The 23310-nt window shown below is 37.7% G+C and overlaps 1 protein-coding gene across 4 annotated transcripts in view; it reads right to left on the bottom strand.

The window, feature by feature from the left end:
* The window catches only part of DENND3 (DENN domain containing 3), a 117224-nt gene that overhangs the window by 42998 nt on the left and 50916 nt on the right, over nt 1-23310 (bottom strand). For all 4 annotated transcript variants that reach the window (XM_020967046.2, XM_078153774.1, XM_020967045.2 and 1 more), the window contains 4 exons: nt 20769-20865; nt 14106-14209; nt 3269-3471; nt 1408-1929 (listed from right to left, as the gene is read on the bottom strand). In XM_020967046.2, coding sequence (XP_020822705.1) covers nt 1408-1929; nt 3269-3471; nt 14106-14209; nt 20769-20865 — 926 coding nt within the window. The remainder of the gene's footprint in view (nt 1-1407; nt 1930-3268; nt 3472-14105; nt 14210-20768; nt 20866-23310) is intronic.

Here is a 23310-nt window from a genome sequence, read left to right as displayed (position 1 = left end):
TTCTCTTTTCTGAATGAATGAACTCACTATTGGCTCTACTACTCTTTGGGCAGCTATGTCCAAACGTCTTGCATTATCATTCCCCTGCTTTGTGTATCTCTGCTTTCCCAGTGAGACTATAAGATCCTCAAAGGCAGGAATTAGGTTTAAATACTTCTTTTGTAAGCATAATAATCAACAATAAAAACAATCACTGTTTTTGCCCAGTCGTGCCCAACTCTTCACAATCCCATTAGGGGTTTTCTTGGCAAAGGTATTAGAGTAGTTTGCCATTTCCTTCTCCAGTTTCGGGAACTAAGGCAAACAGGGTTAAGCTACTTGCCCAGGGTCACACAGCTACTAAGTGTCTGACACCAGATTTGAACTCAGGAAGATGAGTCTTCTTGACTCCAGGCCTGGCTCTCTATTCACTGCACCACTCAGCTGCCCTATAAGAACGATTAACAGCTGAATTTCTATAGCACTTCACGATTTGCAAAGTGTTTAACATATATTATCTACTTTGATCTTCACCATAATCTTGTGAGGTAGATGCTATTAATATCTGTACCTGACAGATGAGGAAACTGAGGCTTAGAAAAGTTGAGTGACCCACCTAGGGTCTGACAGTAAGTTTCTGAGGCAGGTTTTGAATTCAGGTGTTCTTGAGTCCAAGTCCAGCATCATATCCACTAAGTGATGCTGCCTCTTATATCACCCTGTCCCATCCCCTTCTACCTCTCAAGGCACATATGTAGCTTCTAACACACAATCCTAATCTTGTGTCAGGTACTCAAAAAAATACTGACGTCAACCATGCCCAAACTAATAATGGCAGGGAACTACTGGGAAGAGTAGTAGAATTTATTTTGTCACTCCTTTCTCAGCAGGCTAATCCAAAATAAAAAAAGAGTTCCAGCATATTGTGAGGAAAATATTTTGTGAACTGAAAAGTACTTTGTAAATATAAGCTATTATTATTATTATTACATATTATATATTTCTGTCCATGTTATGCTATATGCACACACTGCCTTTAAGAGGATTACATCAATAGAAAAACAAATAAAATTGACATTATTTAATATTTCCCTTTCATATTATACCTCAATACTACAAAAACTGTTCATGAAACACCCGATGAGACAGTGGTTACTTTCAGGGGAACCCTAATGGCACTCAGGGGTGATTTCCTTCCCTACCCCACTTTACAATTCCCCCTCTATTATTCCCTAACCCTGGGATTTATGATTTAGGAACCAAGGCTACTAGATACAACATTATCTCTTTAGTCTCCCCAGCGCTGGTGATTCCAACTGACAGCACACATGTTACTGAATAACCTGTAAATCAGGTGCAATTTAATAGGTATCACCCCACCAATATGATGTTTACATCGAGAGAACCATAATATATTTTTCCTCTTACCTACAGTCAATGCTTCAAACAACCGGTGGATTATTTTGATATCCTTCACAATTCCTGATTCCTGAATTCTCTTCACAAAATCATCCAGATGCATGTGCTTCTTTGGTAACTCAAAATTTTTCACATGATCATCTACCTTGGTGACTTCTCTTGGTTTTTCCATTATTTCACTAATAAGTCTTTTGAGCTCGGGCTGCCGTTCAGCTTGGGAACGTTCAGAAGACGACATTGACGCCACCATTCTATTTACAAGATCAGCAGGAAAAATACTTATGTCCGTTCTGTACAGACTCTGAAAATCTGAAAGTGCACCCAGGAGTTTCCCTTGCATTAAATTAATGAGTCCTCGAAGGTAGAGATACCTTGCTAGCAGCACAGAGTTATCAGATGGTGGGAAATTGATCGCCTTGCTCAGAAGGTTGATAAAATCAGCATAATAGGAATAAACGCACTGACTCACCAGTGGAAAATGTATTTCTGGTATCTTGAATGTGTACACTGATTTGGAGGTCAGCTTTGGAACTAAAAGGCAACAAAAAAAAGTAAGGTTGAAAATAAGGAAATCATTGACATATAGTCTCAAAGTCATAGTTATGTGTTCATCATGACTTTCAAGTGAAATATTTGTATGCCCTGGGAACCATGTCTACATGCCTCAATCTTACAAAAAATCCAAATGCTGCAAAACCTGAAAATGGAGTGAGTTTATAATCTACCATATATTAGCCATGGAACCAATCTCTACTCATATTCCTAAACCCCACACTGTTTCTAGGAGCGTCTCAGAATCTGTTTTAATCAATCAATCAGTGTTTATTAAGCACCTTATTGGTGCCTGGTATTGTGCTAGGCATTGAATTTTTTTAACTCAGATTTTTTTAATTTTTTATTATAAAGTAGACAAACATCAAGTATGGGCATTTGAGTAGGCAAAGGGCAAGAAAAAGGGAATGCATATGAAACTGTGGACTTCTATCATACACAGTTTATTAAATGTATATTAAATTTAAAACAATAGTAACAAAACTGCCCTGCTTATCTGTATCCCTTCTGAAATTCCTTCTTTCTGTTCTCTTCTGTGTATATTTTTTATATTTCATTGACATTTGTCTATTTTCCTTTTTAATCATTTTAATTAATTAATTAATTAAAATCTTTTAATTACTGCATCTCTATCAACTCCTCACCCATATATAAACTCTTTTCATTTTGTTTGGATACGTCAGTCAGTTTTCACATCTCTCCAAGGGCCCCATCCCATCTACTCATGAAATACTCCAGGGATTCAAATGGAACTGGGACTCTCCCTCTACTATTTCCCACAAAGAGATCAAAGAATACCTTCTCAAGCATTCTCAAGTCTCCACTACAGGGGCTTCCCTTGACTAAAAACAAGTCCAGCAGAGACTCAACTTGACACAGCAGTTCCAGACAGGGGTGAGTGTCCCAGCTCTTTTTTACACTTAGAAGGACCTCAGATACTCTAAAACAAGCTGGTGTTTGCAGAACAACAGGATATAGTTGGCCCTCAGGCCAGTTTACAAACAGCTGATGCTACACTGGTACATGATTTGCTGAAGCTTAGAGATAAACAAAATGTGTCAAGTGTCATATTGTCAATTTATATTTTATCGTAATTTATATTCCAAGGGCTTTTTGGATACTTCAAATTGACATTACGAGCGAAATTACTTTTACAAATTCAGCTATTTCACATAAGCAACCATCTTGTCATTCAATTAGGATATTTTAAAAATATTTATCTATAAAGTCTAGGATTGCATTTCTGAATTATAAAAAGTTTTAGCAGTATCCATCACAGTTTGGGGAAAGAAATGACACAGATAAATCACTTTATCACCTGTATTATTGCCTTTACAACTATTCACAGTTTCTAGTTTCCGAAGTGACGAATTCCTTGGGGGTAATTCAGGTATTTTTATGTCTTGTAGATTTGGCATGCTCATTACCATTCGTCTTTTAGCTATGTGCTGAGGGGAAAATCTTCGAGAAGCCATTTTCTCAATTGTTGGTCTTCTTGGGCTTACAAGCATGATACTCATTCTGAAAAGACAAACAAACCTTAAGTAACCATATTTTATAGACGCTGCAATATACTGAAGAATAACAAGTTATGATTCCTCAGAGGCCAATATGAATGGCAGACACAAGCAGAGAAGTAGAAATTGGAGCTGTTAATGAAACGGCAAAACATACTATATAATTAAAGAGTTGATCAATGACCATTTATTAAGTACCTCCTATGTACAGTGTGCTAGACCGTTATAACTAACACCTAAAACTCAACCTGTATCCAAAAAGAAAATACAGAAACTTAGCAGTGGCTGGTATCGTTAGCTCTAGAGCAGTCTCTAAACAAGGGATTCTTAATATTTTTTGTGTTATAGATCACTTTGGCTGTCTAGTGAAGCTATGAACCCTCTCTCAGAATGATGTTTTTAAATGCATAAAATAAAATGCATAGGATGGCTAAGAAAACTAATTGGTTTAATTCAATTTAATTAATTGAACTGAATTAAAAGATACTAATCAAAATATTTTTTAAAACACAATTTCATGGGTCCCAGAATAAGAAACAATATTCTAAAGAGATCCAATTTAAGATATTTTGGGCTTAACATTTCTGCAGAGTCTCACCAAACACGCAGCTGAACAGTTTAAGTATGATTATGTGTTTGTTCTGGGGAAATTCTAAAAAGGATTATTAAGAGAGATGGTTGGTGAAAAGAAAATTGGTAACTTCAAAGAACATGGTTTCACCAAGAACAGGCTATGCTAGACTCCTAATTTTTTGTTGTTGACAGAATTGCTAAACTGATAGATTGAAGGGATGGAAAAATCTCACCTAAAGTATGGCAAGTGTATTTTAATAAGCAGGAAAGGAGGAAACACAAAATTAATACAAAACATAGCCAAGGTAAAAAATGCATTCGTAAAAGGATTTGTTTGCAATATCTTGAGGATCAATACCATAAATATGAGAATCAGCAATTTCATGTTGTATTTTGGATAGCTGGTTAATATCCCAAGTGATATCATCAGAGTACTTCTTTAATATTTGTTCAATAGTTACATTAGCATTAGTGAAATCTGAATACACATATGGGGTTACACAGATAAATGAATAGCCATAATCACATTTCAAATTGAAACGCGTGTCTAAGTATGGTGTATGTTTACCTAATGCAATTACCGATTGTTCTAAAAGATCCAATTCTCGTTGCACCATAGTATCTATTTAAATTTGATATTGTAAAATCGTAGACCAATTGTTAGCATACTGAGCAGTTAAAAATTGGCAGTAATATCATGAAGGGTATTAATATTGAGGGTAATATTAGAATTGTGCCATGCCCTCAATAGGCGGGTATGTCTCTTCTCTCATGTGGTATTAGGATCTGAAGCATCATAGGATAGCTTGGTAATGTAAATATATGAATATCTATAATCACATTGCAATAGCAACCTTGTTTTCAAAGCTTCTAACTTATCTTCTAAATACAATGCTGATTGCTCTAATAAATTGACTTTATACAATATATCAATAGCTTCTTATGCTTTAAGTACTAAACATTGCTAAGCGACATACAAATTATGCAGTTTAAATTTCAGATTGTAGCACAATAGATAAAACAGTAGTAGATACAATAAAAGAAGCAACAATGATTAAACCAATAATAAGGAGACCAATAAATTGTTTTGAATGACTTAAGGAGGAAATAATAATTTCAAGAGCACGTTTACCAGAATTCTGGAACTATTCGTGTGGAATATTAATAGGGAAAATAACAAACGATTATTGTTTTACCAAAAGTACAATATAGTCGTTATGATCAATACATTGTTTGAGAGTACAATTGACACAAGTAACATTCCAATTCAAAAACAGTATTAGATTGAATAAAATTTACATATCCAATAGACAAGCTGGTATTAATAAATGATGTAACAAGGAACAGACATGATTCAATATTGTTCCTAAATTTTTGAAAAACATATAGGTGTGCTGGATGCTAGAGATCTGACTTTGTCCTGGAGATAGGGATCTTCTTGTCTTCTGAATATACAGGTGTTATTAGTATATATATAGTTCCAATTTGTCCATATTTATGAGGGGTTGCAACCAGGGTGGAAGAGGAAAAAATAAGTCTGGTACTGAGGATACTGTACATTACACACTTGAGCAGAAAGTAAAGCTACTATTGCTAAGAATACAAGTTCAGGAGTCTTTTATCACTCGATGAGAGGGAGCTTTCACTTGACCCCATGTGGGAAGGCGACTCATCACTGTAGATTGGCTCCTTCTGCACTTTCCCCAAATTTTCATACTCTGCATTTGAACTGTGAGTTGTTATACACACTCTGAAATTTTTTTTAACAGCATTTAATTTTAGTGATTTTCAAAAACTTCTAGAGGATATTAATTGGCTCCGACCACCACTCCAAATTGCTACAGAACATTTGCGTAATTTCTTTTTTACATTTAGAGAAGATCCTAATCTAAATTCCCTTAGGACATTAACTCCTGAAACAAAACATGAGCTTTAATTAGTCATAAAGAAAAATTCCTAAAACTCATCTCACCCGTATTTCTTTATATAAAGAAGTGCAAGGTGCTATTCACTCCAGTGTCAAATTCCTATTACTATTTTTTCTGGTTCTATTGATATTGATAATCACTTACCATCTTTCAAAATACTAACCCTTTTTCACTAATTATTCATGGGTATTTAAAAAAAATTGTTAAATTTAACCTCATTCCTTCAACACCCACTGCATTCACCAATGCATTAAATACAAACATCTAACAGGATTTTGCTGAGCCTATTAATATTGTTTCTACTAGCAAATAATCTATTTATGTCTCTCAAAATATAGAGACAGCAAAGTTAAAATTACTATTAATACACAATTACATACTCCTTTTTACCAACTTCAAACCTTGAAAGATAACTGGGAAGCAAGGAGACAACTTCGGGGGGGTACTCCCCCCAGTTACTGTTTAACTTGAGAAGAATTATTGTTGATACTTGGCTTTTTCCACTCTGGGTTCTATTCCCACGAATGGGGTATAAAAACCCTAGCCCTCAGATCAAAAACGGAACTGGTTCTGGACCTGTTACCCACCTGGCCCATGTATCTCTTTATCTCTCTCATACTCGCCGGTCTCATACTCGCCGGAAAATAAACACTGTCAGGCACACAGGTGCCTGCGACATTTGGCGCCCAATGTGGGGCCGGGACATGGGAGCCTGAAAGAATGGTTTCCCCTGGTGAGTAGCCCTTGACCACGGTGGGCTGTCTGGCCAACAGCCATAACAAGGAGCATTCCACCCATCTGAAACAAGACGGGAAACGGGTCACCGGAAAGCAGACGACTCCCGCTGTTTGAAAAAAGACAGCAAACGGATCGCCAGAAAATAAACACTGTCAGGGACACAGGTGCCAGTGACAATAGATGAAGGGAATGCTGTGGCTACAGTCTCCCTAGATTTCAGGAAAGCTTTTGATAAAGTATCTCATGTTATTCCCGTGGAGAAAATGGGCAAAGGCAGGGTAGATGACAATACAATTACACGAATTCAGAGCTGGGTGGATGACCAGACTCAAAGAGTAGCCATTAATGGTTCAATGTCGACATGGCAGAAGATCTGCAGCAGAGTTCCCCAGGGATCAGGGTTTGGCCCTATGCTGTTCATCGGTGACATAAGTAAAGGCATAGATGGTACTCTAATCAAATCTGTCGAAAAACACAAGTCTGGAAGGGACAGCTAACACAGGCTAACACAGCAGATGACGGTCAGGACATAAAAGAGTCTTGACAGGCTAAAGCAGGGGTCAGGCAAACTCCTGTTTTCATCCACAAGCTAAGAATAGCTTTTACATTTTAAAATAAAGTTTAATTGTATTTAAAAATGTAAATAACATTCTTAGTTCATGGACTTTACAAAAACAGGTTAACCACCAGCCAGAATATGCTGATCCCCTAGGCTAGAGAACATTAGACTGAATTGAATAGAATAAAAATAGAGAGATAAATATAAAACTTCGTATTTGGATACAAAAAAATCTACAAGTACAAAACTGGGGATGGGGAGGGGAGTGAGGAGGAAATGCACTTGTTCTGACAGACAGCGGAAGGTTTTGGCGGACTGAAAGTTCAATGAGTTGGCAGTATAATGTCGGAGCCAAAAAACCCTCCAATTATTATTAATGCAGTCTAGGGCTATGTTAAGAAAGTCATAGCTCCCAGGAATAAGGAGGTGATAGTCTCCCTGTACCTTGCCATCATCAGACCTCATCTGGAGTATTGTGCTCAGTTTGGGGAGTTTAAGAAGGATATTGATAAGCTTCCCAGAGGAGAGGCGCCCAGGACCATCCAGACTCTTATACTTGTCTTGGGTCACACTGCTGCTGAGAAGAGCTGAGTCATTCATAGCTGATCATCACACACGGTTGCTGATATTATGTACGCTTTCCTGGCTCTGCTCATTTCACTTTGCATCAGTTCAGACAAGTCTTTCCATGTTTTTCTGAAATCTGCCTGTTCATCATTTCTTATTGCACAATAGTATTCCATTACATTCATATACTGAAGCTTGTTCAGCCATACCCCAACTGATAGGAATCCCCTCAATTTCAAATATTTTGCCACCATGAAAAGGGCTACTATAAATATTTTGGCACATGTAAGTCTTTTTCCCTTTTTTATGATCTCTTTGGGATACAGACCTAGTGAGTGGTATTGCTGGATCAAAGGGTATGCACAGTTTGTTTGCCCTTTGGGCACAGTTCCAAATTACTCTCCAGAATGGTTGGATCAGTTCACAACTCCACCAACAGTGCATTAGTGTCTCAATTTTCCTACATCCTTTTTTATCATATTAGCCAATTTGATAGGTGTGAGGAGGTACCTCAGAGTTGTTTTAATTTGCATTTCTATGATCAAAAGTGATTTAGAGCACTTCTTCATATGCCTATAGATGGATCTGATTTTTTCATCTGAAAACTGTCTTTTCATATCCTTTGATCATTTATCAGTTGGGGAATGGCTTGTTTCTTATAAATTTGACTCAGTTCCCTATATATTTGAGAAATGAGGCCTTTATCAGAGACACCTGCTGTAAAGATTGTTTCTTAGCTTTCCTTCTAATCTTGGTTGCTTTGGTTTTGTTTGTACAAATGCCTTTTAATTTAATATAACCAAAATTATCTATTTTATATTTTGTAATGTTCTCTGTCTCTTGTTTGGTCATAAACCTTATAACTCACTTAACTTCTCCTTTAAGAATTTGGATGCTATACCACTTGGTACGTATGTTCAGTATTGATATTATTTCACTGTCTATGGTACCTTTCAGCAAAATGTCGTTTCTTTCCTTTTATCTCTTTTAATTAGGTCTATTTTTGCTTTTGCTTCGTCTGAGATCAAGACTGCTACTCGTGCTTTTTTTTTACTTCAGTTGAAGCATAATAGATTCTGCTCCAGCCCCTTACCTTTACTCCGTATATGTCTCTCTGCTTCAAGTGTTTCTTGTAAACAATATATTGTAGGATTCAGGGTTTTGATCTGCTCTACTATCTGCTTCTGTTTTATGGGAGAGTTCATCCCATTCACATTCACAGTTATGATTACTAACTGTATTTCCCTTCATCCTATTTTCTCTCTTGTTTATCCTCTCTCCTCTCTCCCTCTCCCTTCTCACCAGTGTTTTGCTTCTACCTACTGCCTCCCCCGATCTGCCCTCCCTTCTATCAGTCCCTCCCTGCTGCGTAAGATAGATTTCTATATTCAACTGATAGAATATATTCTCTCTTTGAGCCAATACTGAAAATATTAAAGCACAAGTGATGCCCAATGCCCACCCTCCCATCTTTGCCTCCACTATAATAGGTTTTTCTCGCCTCTTCATGTGAAATAATTTATCCCATTCTACCTCTCCCTTCCTTTTGCACCCAGTATTCTCCACTTTCTCATCCTTTATTTTTTTATGTATTCCCTCAAATTCATCTTATACCCATACACTCTGTCTATGTATATTCCTTCTAGCTGTATTATTAGTGGTACAATTTTAAGAATTAGAAGTATCATCTTCCCATGTAGGGATGCAAACAGTTCAGCTCCATTGAATCCCTTATGTTTTCTTTTCTCTTTTTTTCCCTTTCTAGGCTTTTCTTGGGTTTTGATACTGGAGATCAAATTTTTGTTCAGTTCTGTTCTCCTGACAAAAGCATGAACAATTTCATTGAATGATCATTTTTTTCCCTTGAAGTATTATGCTTAATTTTGCCAGGTAGGTAGATCTTGGTTGTAGTCCTAGCTCCTTTGCCTTCTAGAATATCATGCTCCATGACCCCTGATCCTTTAATGTTGCAGCTGCTAAGTCCTGAGTAATCCTGATTGTGGCTCCCTGATATGTGAATTGTTTCTTTCTGGCCACTTGCTGTATTTTTCCTTGACCTGAGATCTCTGAAATTTGGCTATATTGTTCCTAGGAGTTTTTATTTTGGAATCTCTTCCCTGAAGTGATTGGTGGATTCTTTCAATGCCTATTTTGCCCTCTGGTTCCAGGATATCAGAGCAGTTTTCCTTGACAATTTCTTGAAAGATGCTGTCCAGATCCTTCCTTTGATAATGGCTTTCAGGTAGTCCTATGATTCTGACATCGTCTCTCCTGGATCTATTTTCCAGGTCATGAGGAATTTTACATCTTCTTCTGTTTATTCATTCTTTTGAATTTGTTTGATTAATTCTTGATGCCTCATAGAGTTATTAGCTTCCACTGGCCCATTTCTAACTTTTAAGGAGTTGTTTTCTTCAGTTAGCTTTTGTACTTTCTTTTCCATTTAGCCAATTCTACATTTTAAGCAGTTGTTTTCTTTTTTTTTCAAGCTGTTGACTTTTTTTCATAATTCTCTTACATCACTCTCATTTCTTTTCCCAATTTTTCTTCTACCTCTCCTATATGATTTTTAAGTTCCTTTTTTGAGCTCTTTCATGAGTTCTTTCTGGGCTTGAGACTACCTCCCATTTTCCTCTAGGGTTTTGCCCAGTTGTTTAACCATTGTTGGCCTCTTCTGAGTTAGCATCTTAATCTTCCCTGTCACCATAATAACTTCCTATGACCAGACTTTTTGTTGTTGTTGTTTTTTGCTCATATTTTTTTGGCCTTTCCCTTTCCTTTAAATTAAATTCTATGCTCTCTCAGGATTTTTGTGAGGCACTAGATCTTGGCTGTTTACCTGGCGCTGCACTGACATTGCCCTGAGGCCTACAGGGAACCCTGGCGTCTGCTGCTTTGCTGAGGGGGTTGGGTAGGGGGGCGGCTGGCACTGCTGGAGGCCATAGGGGTATGGCAGCTTGAGTGTTGAGCTAGGGGCCTAGTGGTGGTGTCTGGCATGTACTGAGGCTGGTAGGATGTTTCTGTGTTTCCCTGAGACTATACTAATGCATGTGGTGGTCTGGCAGCTGGAGGTTGCCTGTTTGCCCAGGGCTATGCTGAAGCATGTGGAGGTCTGGCCCCAAACAGATGATTTTATATTTGATCCTGGAAGTAATATGGAACCACTGGAGTTTACTGAATAGGAGGTGACATGATGAGACTTTGATTTGTACATAGATGGCTCATGTAAAGATCGTACAGAGTTGGTAAAGTAGATATATAGGTTGGTTTTTGTAATATTTTTTGGTATTAATAAGGTCAAAGATTTTTTCTGCACTTTTGGTATCTTTCTGTCCTTTGGCTACTTCACATATGGCCCCTCAGGACTTTCACTCTTGTGCCTCCCTCTAGTATGGATCTCATTTGCATATGTTTGGTCCAATCCAGCTGTTTTCCCCTTCTTTACCATCACTTCTACCTCATCTATCAGCACATCTTGGACTATGAAAGTAGAAGTCCAAGTGTAGTAGCATCACTGTACTGGACAGTGAAAAGTTTGTCACCATGATATTTACGGATCTCTTCCATTTTGGTCCTTAAAGGCCCTTGGGATGATTTGGTTCAATTTACTCTCTGACCAAGCTTTCCCTAAACTGGTTTCAGGCTCCACTGTTTCTCTCAACTTCATCAGATGCTGCTGTTCATACTCATCTCCCATGTTTGTTCACCAGAGTATACAGACAAAGTTTACCTTATAAACAAGCGTTGGCTTTCGCTGCTGTCTCTCTCCACTTGGCAAGTAAGTCTTCGTCTGCTGAATAAGCTGCTTTCAGAGTTCTGTTGGTTTTCTTTTTGTAGCAACAATTTACAGCAGATCAACGTCCACATAAAATCATATAATCAGGATTGATGTTGTTGTTGCCTTTGAGTCATTTCAGTCATGTCTGACTCTCCATGACCCCGTTTCGGGTTTTCTCGGCAAAGATGCTGGAGTAGTTCACCACTTCCTTCTCCAGCTCATTTTATGGATGAAGAATTAAGGCAGAGTTAAGTGACTTGCCCAGGGTCATCCAGCTAGTAAGCATCTAAGGCCAGATTTGAATTCACAAAGATGAGTCTTTCTGATTCCAAGCCCAGCACACTGTCCAATGCACCACCTAGCAGCCCATGCAGTATTAATGACGTTACTGAAGTCCATTACCATTACTGATTGCTGGTACTTATTTAAATAGTTCAAGATTACGTTGTTTCAACTGTTTAGCATTTACTTTTCTCATCATTCTTTTTTCTAGCTTTTTATTAATTCTGATCTTTTCCCTGAGAAGTCAACAGTCTGACTTCTCAAAGATTCAGAGACGCCACCGCATCAATAACAAATCTTTTTCTGTCTGGGTAGAATACAATCTTTTTATATTTTTTTAGTGTTATTTCATGCTCGCCATGTATAGCATCTATCAATTCTTTTCTCAAAAAAAATTCACCATATAAAAGCATCAAGATTATTTTTTTTGTTGGTTTTGTTTAGTTATTTTGGTTGTGTCTGACTCTTTGTGACCCCATATGGGGTTTTCTTGGCAAAAATACTGGAATGGTTTGCTATTATCTTTTCCAGCTCATTTTACAGATGAAGAAACTGAAGCAAACAGTGTTAAGTGACTTGCTAGTGTCTGAGGCCAGATTTGACCTCATGAAAATGAGTGCTCCTGACTCTAGGTCTGGCACTCTATCTGTCTATGAGTAGTCTAAAAGTCTTTGGTCTCTGGTTTTCTGTGAACCATGTTTTCCCACATACTTCTCACCATCTTCACCTTTACATTGAAGCCACTGAGTATCACAGTATACATTGATTTAATTTGGGATGTGTTAAAAGTTTTTGTAGAATTTCTCTATCTCTTCATACTCAGCAACACTGGTTGGTGCATAAACTGAAATTAATTTCATGGTGGTATTTTGAAAATACTTGTCATCGGTACTACCATATGAGTTCATCAACTGTCCCATGAAATAATCTTTTTTTTGTTTCCTTTGGATGTGCAATAAAAACAACTCTACCAACTCCTTTCGAAAGCGATAATGTATATAAAATTCCTTTCGAAATTATAAAGTATGACACCAAAATAAAGTTATATTACTATTTATCTTAATCGAAATACTTAGTAATTGTAGTAGTTACTTCAATACACCAAGTATCCATGATTTCATTGTTGTGTAAACTCTCTTCCTACATACAAATGGCAACCTCTCCGTTTCTTACCACTTTCTAACTATAAATAGCCAAACTAACACCTGGTGGCCAGTCATCTGATCATGAGTATCTCTTAACTTGGGCTGGTCCTTGAATGCCAGATCACTGCTAGATGCAAAATTGTCATTCTATAAGGACATACTCCTGGTCTAAGAAGCAGGAATCACTCTCAAACCACCATGGGACATAAGAATAGGACTTTAATGCAGGACCATTATTATAGTTTTAAGTAATAATAATAAAAATAATAATTCAAGATTAAAAAATGGGGCTATCCTGAGAGAAGTTTGAAATAGTTACCGATCATCTTATTGTATCATCTAATTGTAACTTTCAAATGTGAGCAACAAATAATGGAGTTTTATTGTGATAATTAATCTTCAGCTATTCAAGTCCTACAGAATCTCTCATCATTGTACAGGGATGGTCATCAGTCTCAAAGGCTGTGCCAGGGAAACACAAGTTCTAGAAGGTCCATATTGCAAATCAGAAAGGCTGTAAGTACAGGCCCTGTGATCCTGGCAATCTAACATGTGTCTGTTGTTAAGGACCAGCTTAATTAAACTCAGAAAGACTCATCACCCAAGTTGGTAACAGGGAGACACATTTTTCAGCCACAGCAATTCCTGAAAGCCATTTGCTAAATTACAAAAGGGCTGAGATCTTCATTGGTGGAAGGAATACCTACATCAGTGAAATGACAAATCCTTGAAGGATTGAAGTAATCGCTTATCTTATCATTTTCTTAGCTTTGTGGATCTGATTTGGGCAATTATCATTGGAGAGGATTAATTATAATGAATATCGAATTATTCAATATTCCCTTAAGAAATGAGGTTATCCTAAGATAAGTTTGAAGTAGCTGCTGACCATCTGATTTTGGATTTCAGATAGGAACAACAGTTTTTGCAGTAAATATACTATGAAGTATAAAGTTTTTTAGCCAAAATAAAGAAATGTTTCTTTCCCATTTATTATCCCAATAAATGACAAATTATGACCCCCAAACCTAGCCATAGAGTAAGCCACAAAGGGTGGAAAACACGTACCTGTCTTCTTCAGACTCAGTGCTAAGTTCCATCTGAGCAAATGCATCCATTCTTCTGTTAAGACGAGCTTTAAGAAAAGAATGAAATATGTAGGTCTCTAATACCTGGAATGCACAAAAAAATTTTAATTACAACTAAGCAAATTCAAGTGTACCAAGTTTCCTTCTCCACTGACCATAGTTCCTAGCATATAGACACTTAATAAGCATTTGCTAATTAATGGAATACCACATCTGGACAACAAGAAGCAGGGGTGACTATAGAGGATTTGATGCAAATGACTGAAGTGAGAAGTAAGAATTATAGAGTCAAAGGTGCGGAGGGGATCATCAACTGAGGTGACTTCACCTGGGGGACAGACATTATAGAGGTCAATGCAGGATTGTCTTGGCTACAGTGAGCTTTGGCCTGGCCCTCTCCTCTCCCATTACACTCAACTGAAGGGACCCCACCTGAGAGACACCATCAGCAGAGCCCTTCCCTAGCCTATGACTAGCAAATTCCTTTCTCCTGTTGTTCTAAGCCCTAAATCTACTAAGTGAAAACCTCTTCACCTTCCTACCTTTTTTTCCAAGTTCTTATCCCCACTCAGTTGAGCCTTACAACTCTCTGGTTCAAATTCTAGTCTTTCATTTGGAAGCCTCACTCGATGATTAACAAGCTCCATTTCACCCTCTATCCCTTCCTCTTACACTCCCATCTTCAGGCACTAACCATTCTCCAGTGATGCCCACTCCTCTCAGACACCACCACACAGGACCAGAAGTTAGCACAGTGTTTGCTCTCTTGCTGCTTTCAATAAGTTCTCTTTATTAAAGTGCACATAATCTAACTATAATACCCCATCCAGATCTTTGCTGCTGTTATGTAGTGATTTCTACGTCATTGTCTTTCCTTCCTCAATGAATTCCACCTCTTCCCCTATCAGGGGTGCCTTACACTCCTAGCCTTAACCCCCCCCCCCAGGACCTGGACTATCTGAGAACCAACCTGACATGGCCAGGCAGTAGGAAGAACCTCCACTACCACTGGGGGGTGCTTTATCTCCTTACTTTCCCCCTCTCCCCATTCTCTTCCTGGGCTGTTCCAGAACCCACCTGAGACAGCCTTAACATCTGTCTGGCCTCTATGCCCTGCAGTCCCTCAGCATTGCCATCTTAACTACTTAAGTAACTTAAGAATGTCTGAACCTTGCCATTGATTCAACCACTGAAGGCTGAAGACTTTTGGACCTTTCCATCTGCCCTGGAGCTAAACTGATTTATAAGCAATATTTATGAGAGCAGGGATTCTCTATCTTTTCCTGTTTCCATACCTGGTGCTTAGCACTGTGTTTGGCCCAAAGTAATCATTTAATAATTTTCCCCCATTCATTCACTCCTTATAGAGAATCCAAACTCTAATACCTAAACTAATTGGCACTAAAGTCACACAGAAGATTTTTCAAACATCTGGACCTCCTAGGTCATTAACACCTTCTATTACTATGACCTCTATTATTATCCCACCTCAGTCAGCTACATGAGTGGACCAACCTTAGACCTTGCATCACCAAAACCTTTTCATCCTCCCAAAATCTGAACTCTGAAAAGTCCTTTCTCTGATCACAATCTTTGATATTCCCACTTCTCCTAGGGCTCATTCCACCTAAGCCTTCTCTTGGTCTTTGCCATAACCTACAGTCTCTCCATTTCTACTTTCCTAGTCCATTCTCTTCCTTTTGGTTTCACATTCTTCCCTTCACAATCCTGATCCTAGTTCAACAAAGCATTGTCTTCCGCTCTTGAATTCCCCCATGCCTTCATTTTCCTATTCTTCAAGGCCTGCTGAGCCTCCACTGTAAGTCACACTCATCATCTACTTTCTCTGCTTTTACTCCTAAGGTGCTGAACCCTAAAAGGAAAGCCATAAAATCATAGGAATTGGCTCCACTACAAATTCATGTTACTTAACAATATCTGGCATTGATACAGCATGTTATAAATTACTTCACACACATTATCTCATTTGATCTTCACAGCAATCTTATGACATAGGTAGGAAAAGTCTTACTATCCCTATTTTATGGATGAGGAAACTCAAAAAGTATGTGTCTATGGCCACATAGCTAATAGGTGTTAGAAGTAGGATTCAAACCTAGGAGTCTCCTGACTCCAAACTCAGTGTTCTTTCTACCACACCACATTGCTGCTAAATTCAACTGGGCCCTCCCTGTTGTACACAAATCTTTTTATTCACCCAAACCTCCTCCTCTTTCCTTAAATCCTCAGCTTCAAGTCCAATCCCCTCTACCTTGCTTTCCACTTTGCTGAGCTCTCTCATATTCCTTCCTCCATACCTCAGTCTTCTGCAGTGGTGTACTGGAGTGGGCTCATACTGGCTTAATAGAGCTGATCACTAAATTTTCAGGGTGAGCATTTACACCTCAGAAATCAACAAATGCTACAAATCAGGTCCTGACTTATCATTTCATTGACTGCCTAGATTTAAAAGAGTGATGGAAAATATGTTAACAATGCTGATTAAATATAAAAGGTGTTAGACATACATTGTTTCCCATAAAGCCAGCTGCTGAATATTTACCAGCACACACTACCAGCTCCATCCCAGCTTTCAGGGGAAGAAGTGGGCTTTCTTTTGGCCAAAGCTAACCCCTTCACTTGCTCCCCTGATCCCATCCCTTCCCTTTCATGAACTTAATCTCTGTCCTCCTCTCAACTTCGATCTCTCTTCATCTACTTCCTTGCTGTCTATAAACATGCTCATATCTCCCTAATACCTCACTTTAAAAAAAAAAAGTCTTCGCTTTACTGCCTACCTAAAGCTATAGTCCTATGGATCTTTCCCCTTTCACTGATAACCTCTTAGTAAGAATAGCTGACAGCGTCTCTACTCTCAGACTTGCAATGACCATATCTATGAAGATGACTCCTAAAGCTATATATCTAGCCTTTATCTCTCAAAAATATTCTGATCCCGTATCTCCCACCTCCTACTATACATGTCCATGTGGATCAAGGGTGTACTGGAGCCAGGTCAAACCATCTTAGGGGAGCTTATTGTTAAATTTTCAGCGTGAGCATTTAACACTCCATCCACTGTGCCACTAGATACCTCTAAGTGAGACTGGAAACCTATCAAATCTGAGATTCTGTAAGTCTAGAGCTGTCCAAAAGTATATTGGGCTACCCCAGAAGGTAGGGAGTTCCCTGTTACTGAAGGTCTTCAAACAGACACTGGATGCCCCACTTTTGAGGGGACTGTAAAGAGTGCATTCCTATTCAAGTACAGATTTGATTTATATGACCTTGGTGATCTTTTCCAGCTCTTAGATGCTATGCTTCTATGATACACCTCACAAACAGGGTGGCTAGTCATACTCCCACATCATCAGGTAACTATAGAAATTACAATCAGAAGGAACCTTATAGATTATCTAATCTAAACCTTTGTTTTACAGAACAGGAAACCAAGGTCACATACTAGCTTCATGGCAGATTTGGGACTAGAACCCAGATAGGAAGATCAAACAAGATATCTGTATGTAAATCATTATATTAACATGAAAGCTGTTGTCTAGCCCACCAGAACAAAAACCTCTAGAAAGAAACCTTATTTAAATATATGCCATGTAAATAAATGTTGTTGAACTAAAATAGAAACTGAGCCCCCTACTGACTTAGAAAAACAGAAATTAACATTATCTATATGGTCTTGTATTTTCGTTAGATATTGTTAACAAATTAACCAATTCCCAGTTACACTTTAATCTGGTTCAGGCCATACTTGAGAGTTTGGCCAACAGAGGAGCCTTCAGGCCTCTATTTAATCTGACACCTCTGATGATAACCATCTCTTTTCAGAGGGTGTGGCACAGCAGGGAAAGCTGGCTCGGAATCCCAGAGCATTTGAGTTCTGCCTCTGACACCTCCTGATGATGCTGGTGCCTGGCAAGCCAATTAACTAACCTCTCAGCACTGCAGGAAATTCTACAAGGCTCTAAGCTGTAGAGGGACTTTTGGTGGAGGGAGTTTTCCTCATCCAGGAGTTCCCCTTATTAATGAACTCACAGGTCTCTATATCTTAGTTCTTATCTTCTCTTAATCATTCTTTCTATTTGAAGAATTTTCCTGCTCTAATCAGTTCAAAACACTGCAGAAAATGAAATAAAAATAGCTAGATTGCTGTTAAGATAACAAACACCCTCAACTGGGAATTAATTGGGTTTCCACTATATTTTATGTATAATTTCAAATAAATTCTCCTATCTTTATGGATATCCATAGATACCTACTGGTTAAGTCATGTAAAGTTGATTTGCATTTATTCATTTAACCAATCACTCAATAAACATTTATTAAGCACCTACTATGTGCCAGGTACTTTGCTATGCATTGGGACACAAAAAGAAGCAAAAGACATCCCCTGCCTTCAAGGAGCTTACAATCTAATGGGGGAGAAAACATGGAAACAAATACAAAGCAAGATATATGCAAGAGAAATAGGAAAAATTAACAGAGGTGAGGTACTAGAATTAAGAGGAGTTGAGAAGATCTTCCTGAAAAAAATGAGATTTTAGTTGGGACTTAAAAGAAGCCAGGCAAGTCAGTGGGAAGAGCTGAGGAAGAGCATGACGGGCATGGAAGATAGAGAAAATGCCCAGAGCCAAGAGATGGAGTATCAGTTGTTTGTGGATCAAGACTCCTGTGTCACTGGACTGAAGAGTACATGGTGGAGAATAAGGTGTAAAAAGGCTGGAAATGTAGGAGACTTGGGTTCAAATCCCCAAGTGAAATTTACTAGTTGCTGTGTGACAAACCTCAATTCCTCTGAGCCTCTTTCCCCATTTATAAGTCTGAGATAATTCCATCTTCCCTGATTTGTTGTGAGATTCAAATCAGAAATCCTATATAGAACTCTGTAAATGGCAAAGTATTATGGCAGTTTCAGCTACCATTAGTTTTATTTCTTTTTTGATACTACTAGCTATGAGTAAAGTCTCTTCTGACCTAAACATCTAAAAGCGATCAAAGAAGAAAAGGACCCACATTTACAATATTTATAGCAGTTATTTTTGTAGTGGCAAGGAAGTGGAAACTAAAGGGGTGCCCATCCATCGGGGAATGGCTGAACAAATAAAGGTATATGAATATAATGGAATACTATTGTACTGTAAGAAATGAAGAAAGAGGGGCAGCTAGGTGGAGCAGTGGATAGAGCTCTAGCCTTGAAGTCAGGAGGATCTGAGTTCAAATCCTGCCTCAGACACTTGACACTTACTAGCTGCGTGACCTTGGGCAAGTCACTTAACCCTGATTGCCTAAGCAAAAAAAAAAACAAACAAAAACAAACAAAAAAATGAACAAAGAGAAGATTTCAGGAAGTCCTGCAAAGATCTGCATGACCTGATGCTGAGTCAGCAGAACAAGGACAACAATTTATTCTATAACATAACTATTGTAAAAATGAACAATTTTGAAAGACTTAAGAACCTCTCATCAACTAAATCATCAACCATAATTCCAGAAGACAGATGAATAAGAATGCTGCCCACCTCATGACAAAGATGAAGAGCTAATAAATAGAATGAGAAACATGTTTTTGGACTTCGAAAATGGGAGTGTTTATTTTGCTGAATTATGTTTATGTGAGTTTGGCATTTCTTTATTTTCAGTAAATGGGAGAGGGTGGGAGGTAGGAAAAAAAGTATGATTGTTGAAAAAAATTATTTTAAAAATCTTTTAAGTCTAATATTTCAGTCTATTTGCAATGGTATCAGAATTAGAGATTACACACACACACACACACACACACACACACACACACATATACACACAGATTATGTTGATAAGGCTAACTAATAAAGACACCGACGTTTTCTTATGTGCCTGTGGCATCCAGTTAAGCATATGATGGGCCTATTCCTTACTATTCAAGATGTTTATATCTAAAATGAGAGCACAGGCAGGCATTTATAAACAGAAAATCTTTAATTTTATGAAAATAAAAATATACTAAAGAAGTTGAATTCAGTTTTAAAGATGACTCAGTCTAGTGATTTGTCGAGTTTTCTTGATCAAAAATTAATACCATCCAAAGCATATGGGATTAATAGAAGAATTCTTGTAGGTGGGAAGCTAAAGTAATAACAATACTTTAAAGGTTTTCAAAGCACTTACTAAATATTATTTGCACCTCACAATAGCCCTTGGTAGAGACCAGGTGACCTTCTCAGCCTGGAATATTCCTGCCCCACTAGTCCCTGTGGTGAGTTCTTCCTGGGGTTTCCATTTCGTGAAAGGGCTCAGGCCTGGCTGCCTTCATCCTCCCTCCCCCCCCCACCTCCACACCTCTGCCCTGACTTCCTGAACTTCAAAACCAATTTACATTTGTATTCATTTTGTCTCATCAAAGTATTGGGCCCATTGGTTGTTCCAAACATCTTACTACAGTTTTAAGTTTTAATATGTTGAAGGTTTAATTAAGCTCTGCCTGCATGAAAACTTTTGGAACATCCTGTATATGATGGAATAAATAATATTTCTAAACTATAAAATAAATAATTGCAATATCTAAGAATATCAATATAATTATTTTAATTAATCTATTTTACATGTAATATATTTATAGATGCTACATAAATTAAAAAGGTTTTTTTTTTACCTTTTTATAAAATGGTTGATCCCCTGGTGCTCTCGTTTTGAGAAATTCTTCACTATTGAACACTCTGTGTTCATAATTTAGATGGTTTTTTACTTCTCTAATAAGAGAAAGTACATTATAAGTCATGAAACATCTTAAAATATATGAAACATATATAAACAGAACAATAACTACTGAAAAATACATACTTTGCAAATATCTTCTTCAGAAAGTCTAGCCCTGTCTCCCAGTGACATGGTTTAGACGACATTGGGGACTTGCTGTTTTCTAGCTGTTTCATGCATACAACATGGCCTTCTTACAAAAACAATAATGTCATAAGCTCCTCCAGGGTAAGGACTGCCCTTTTTTTTCCCTTAGTTCCCACTCTCATTTCAGAAGTAGGAAATCAATGAAGACTTATTTATTCAGTACATTTTAAGAAGGCAGAACTGACATTCTTTCATATATATATCTTGTCCATTATAGAGTATACCAGAGATGTCAAACTCCTGGCCTGCAGGCTGCAAGCCTCCCCCCTAGCACCTCCCAAACCAGATTAAAATGTAATTGGGAAATATTTAACAAAAATACATAAAAATACCATACAACATAGATAATGTTAATTTGTGGTTTTCTAAGTCAACACAAGAACAGGGATCAGTTTCTGTTTGAGTTTGACATCACTGGAATGTACATCTAATCTACAGTCTCTTTTAAACAGAGGAAAAATATACAGCATGATTTTGGCTATATGTGAATTAAGGAAAGCATTTAATTTAGTATTGCTAATAGCTAGCATTTATGTAGTACCTTAAGGTCTACAAAGCATGAACATATGTTATTTCATTTGATCTCCATCAAATACTAAGATTTTTGGTGATCTTCAGGGTTTTTTCCCATATTTCTCTGCGTTTTCTTCAAACTGTGACACAACTAAAACAAAGCCCCATTTTTAGCAATCCCAATATTTTAAATGTTTTCCCCTTATACTAGTTAAATACATTTCACTCTGGCTTTCTCAGCTCCTTGAAAATTAAGTCCTTCCTCACACACATATGTGGATATATGGAGGAAAGTTAGAGCAGTGTAAGATAGTGGGAAGAAGCCTAGAATTGGAGTCAATAATTCCTGGATTCCAGCCCTGGCTTGGCCTCTCACTAGCCATGTGACTGTGAGTCAAGTTTCCTCATCTGTAAAATAGGATAATATCTCTACAATTTCCCTCAAAGGAATTTTGTCATAAACAATTTATGATCAAGAAAATTCTATACAACGTGAACTAAAGATCAAATACTTCTACATGAAGATACGCTAAAAAAAAGCTTCTCTCATTTAATTTCTCTATGTTTTTTATGAACTTAATTTATAAAATAAATACTATTTAAAAGTTTTGCTTCTTCAGAGAACAATCAAAAAAAAAAAACCAAAACATGAGAAATGGACTAAAACTTGAACTGTAAGTACATTTGGGAGTCAGAAACAGCATGAACTGTCTAAGCTGAAGAGTCAATTTTTTGCCATAATAACGAATCATTATTTGGTTCAAAGAAATAAATGCATAGTCAGTCAATAAACTAATATCTATTATGAATCTACTATGTGCCAGGCACTACACTCAGTGATGGGGATACAAATAACGCATAGCGAGCAAAGGTTAGCAAAAGTTACATGATGATAATCATTTCGGGTATTTTGAAGTAAGAAACCTCTACAGTGGCATCCAGAGAAGTGACAGCTACAGCTCCCTCCTGGAACAGGACACAAAGTGACAGCAGGAGCTATCAGGACAGAGTATATCAAAGAGCCTGTTTTTCTTTTCTAGAGGACTCTGGTGGATGAGAAAGCATTACAGAATGAGAAAGGGAAGTGCTGGAAAGAAAAGGAAGAACAGAGGGTTGGAAAAACGAAAGACCCTAAATTCTCTGGCAAAGATCAATCTGACTGAAAAAAATATTTCCAATCAATATTTAGATTGCATCATTTTATCAAGTATTTAGCATGCTTTTCTTTATAAGGGTGTAAATTGTACATCAGAAAGAACAGCTGCTGGATCCCTGTACTGGTCCAACAATGATCCCTGTATTGATTGGTCATCTTAAAATAACTCTACTTTACTAAATCTACCTTAGTACTGGGTACCTAATGGAAATTCAGATTCTTGACGATAATCACCAAAGAAGAGAGACACAAAAAATATTTGCAACAACAACGAAGCAGAAGAATGTTAATTCATAGGACTCCAGTTGACTCAAATTTTCAGGGTTGGCTTATCCAGTTTTAGAATCATGTGTAATTTTTGCTTCTTCACCTGTTGACTGTCAATTATAGCTAGACCAATTAATTGACTATTGGTCCCTCTGCCCTCCGCTGTAGTCCTCCTCCAATGTTTCCCCCAGTGCCAGGAAAGCCACCCTACAGTAAATTCTTGAAGGCTGTGTCAATGAAGCACAAGTTCTAACAGTTCCTACACCAAACTGGAAAAGCTTCAAAAGTGCAGCTCCAGCAACGAACTGTGAGCTCCCATCTACTAAGACATGGAGGGTTTGTCTGCCCTAGTAAA

Source organism: Phascolarctos cinereus, unplaced genomic scaffold (genome assembly GCF_003287225.1).
Source record: "Phascolarctos cinereus isolate Bilbo 61053 unplaced genomic scaffold, phaCin_HiC Scaffold_4;HRSCAF=312, whole genome shotgun sequence".
NCBI classification, from domain to species: Eukaryota; Metazoa; Chordata; class Mammalia; order Diprotodontia; family Phascolarctidae; genus Phascolarctos; species Phascolarctos cinereus.
The sequence above is the reverse complement of the archived record's forward strand: the minus strand, read 5'-3'. Positions and strand labels throughout refer to the sequence as shown.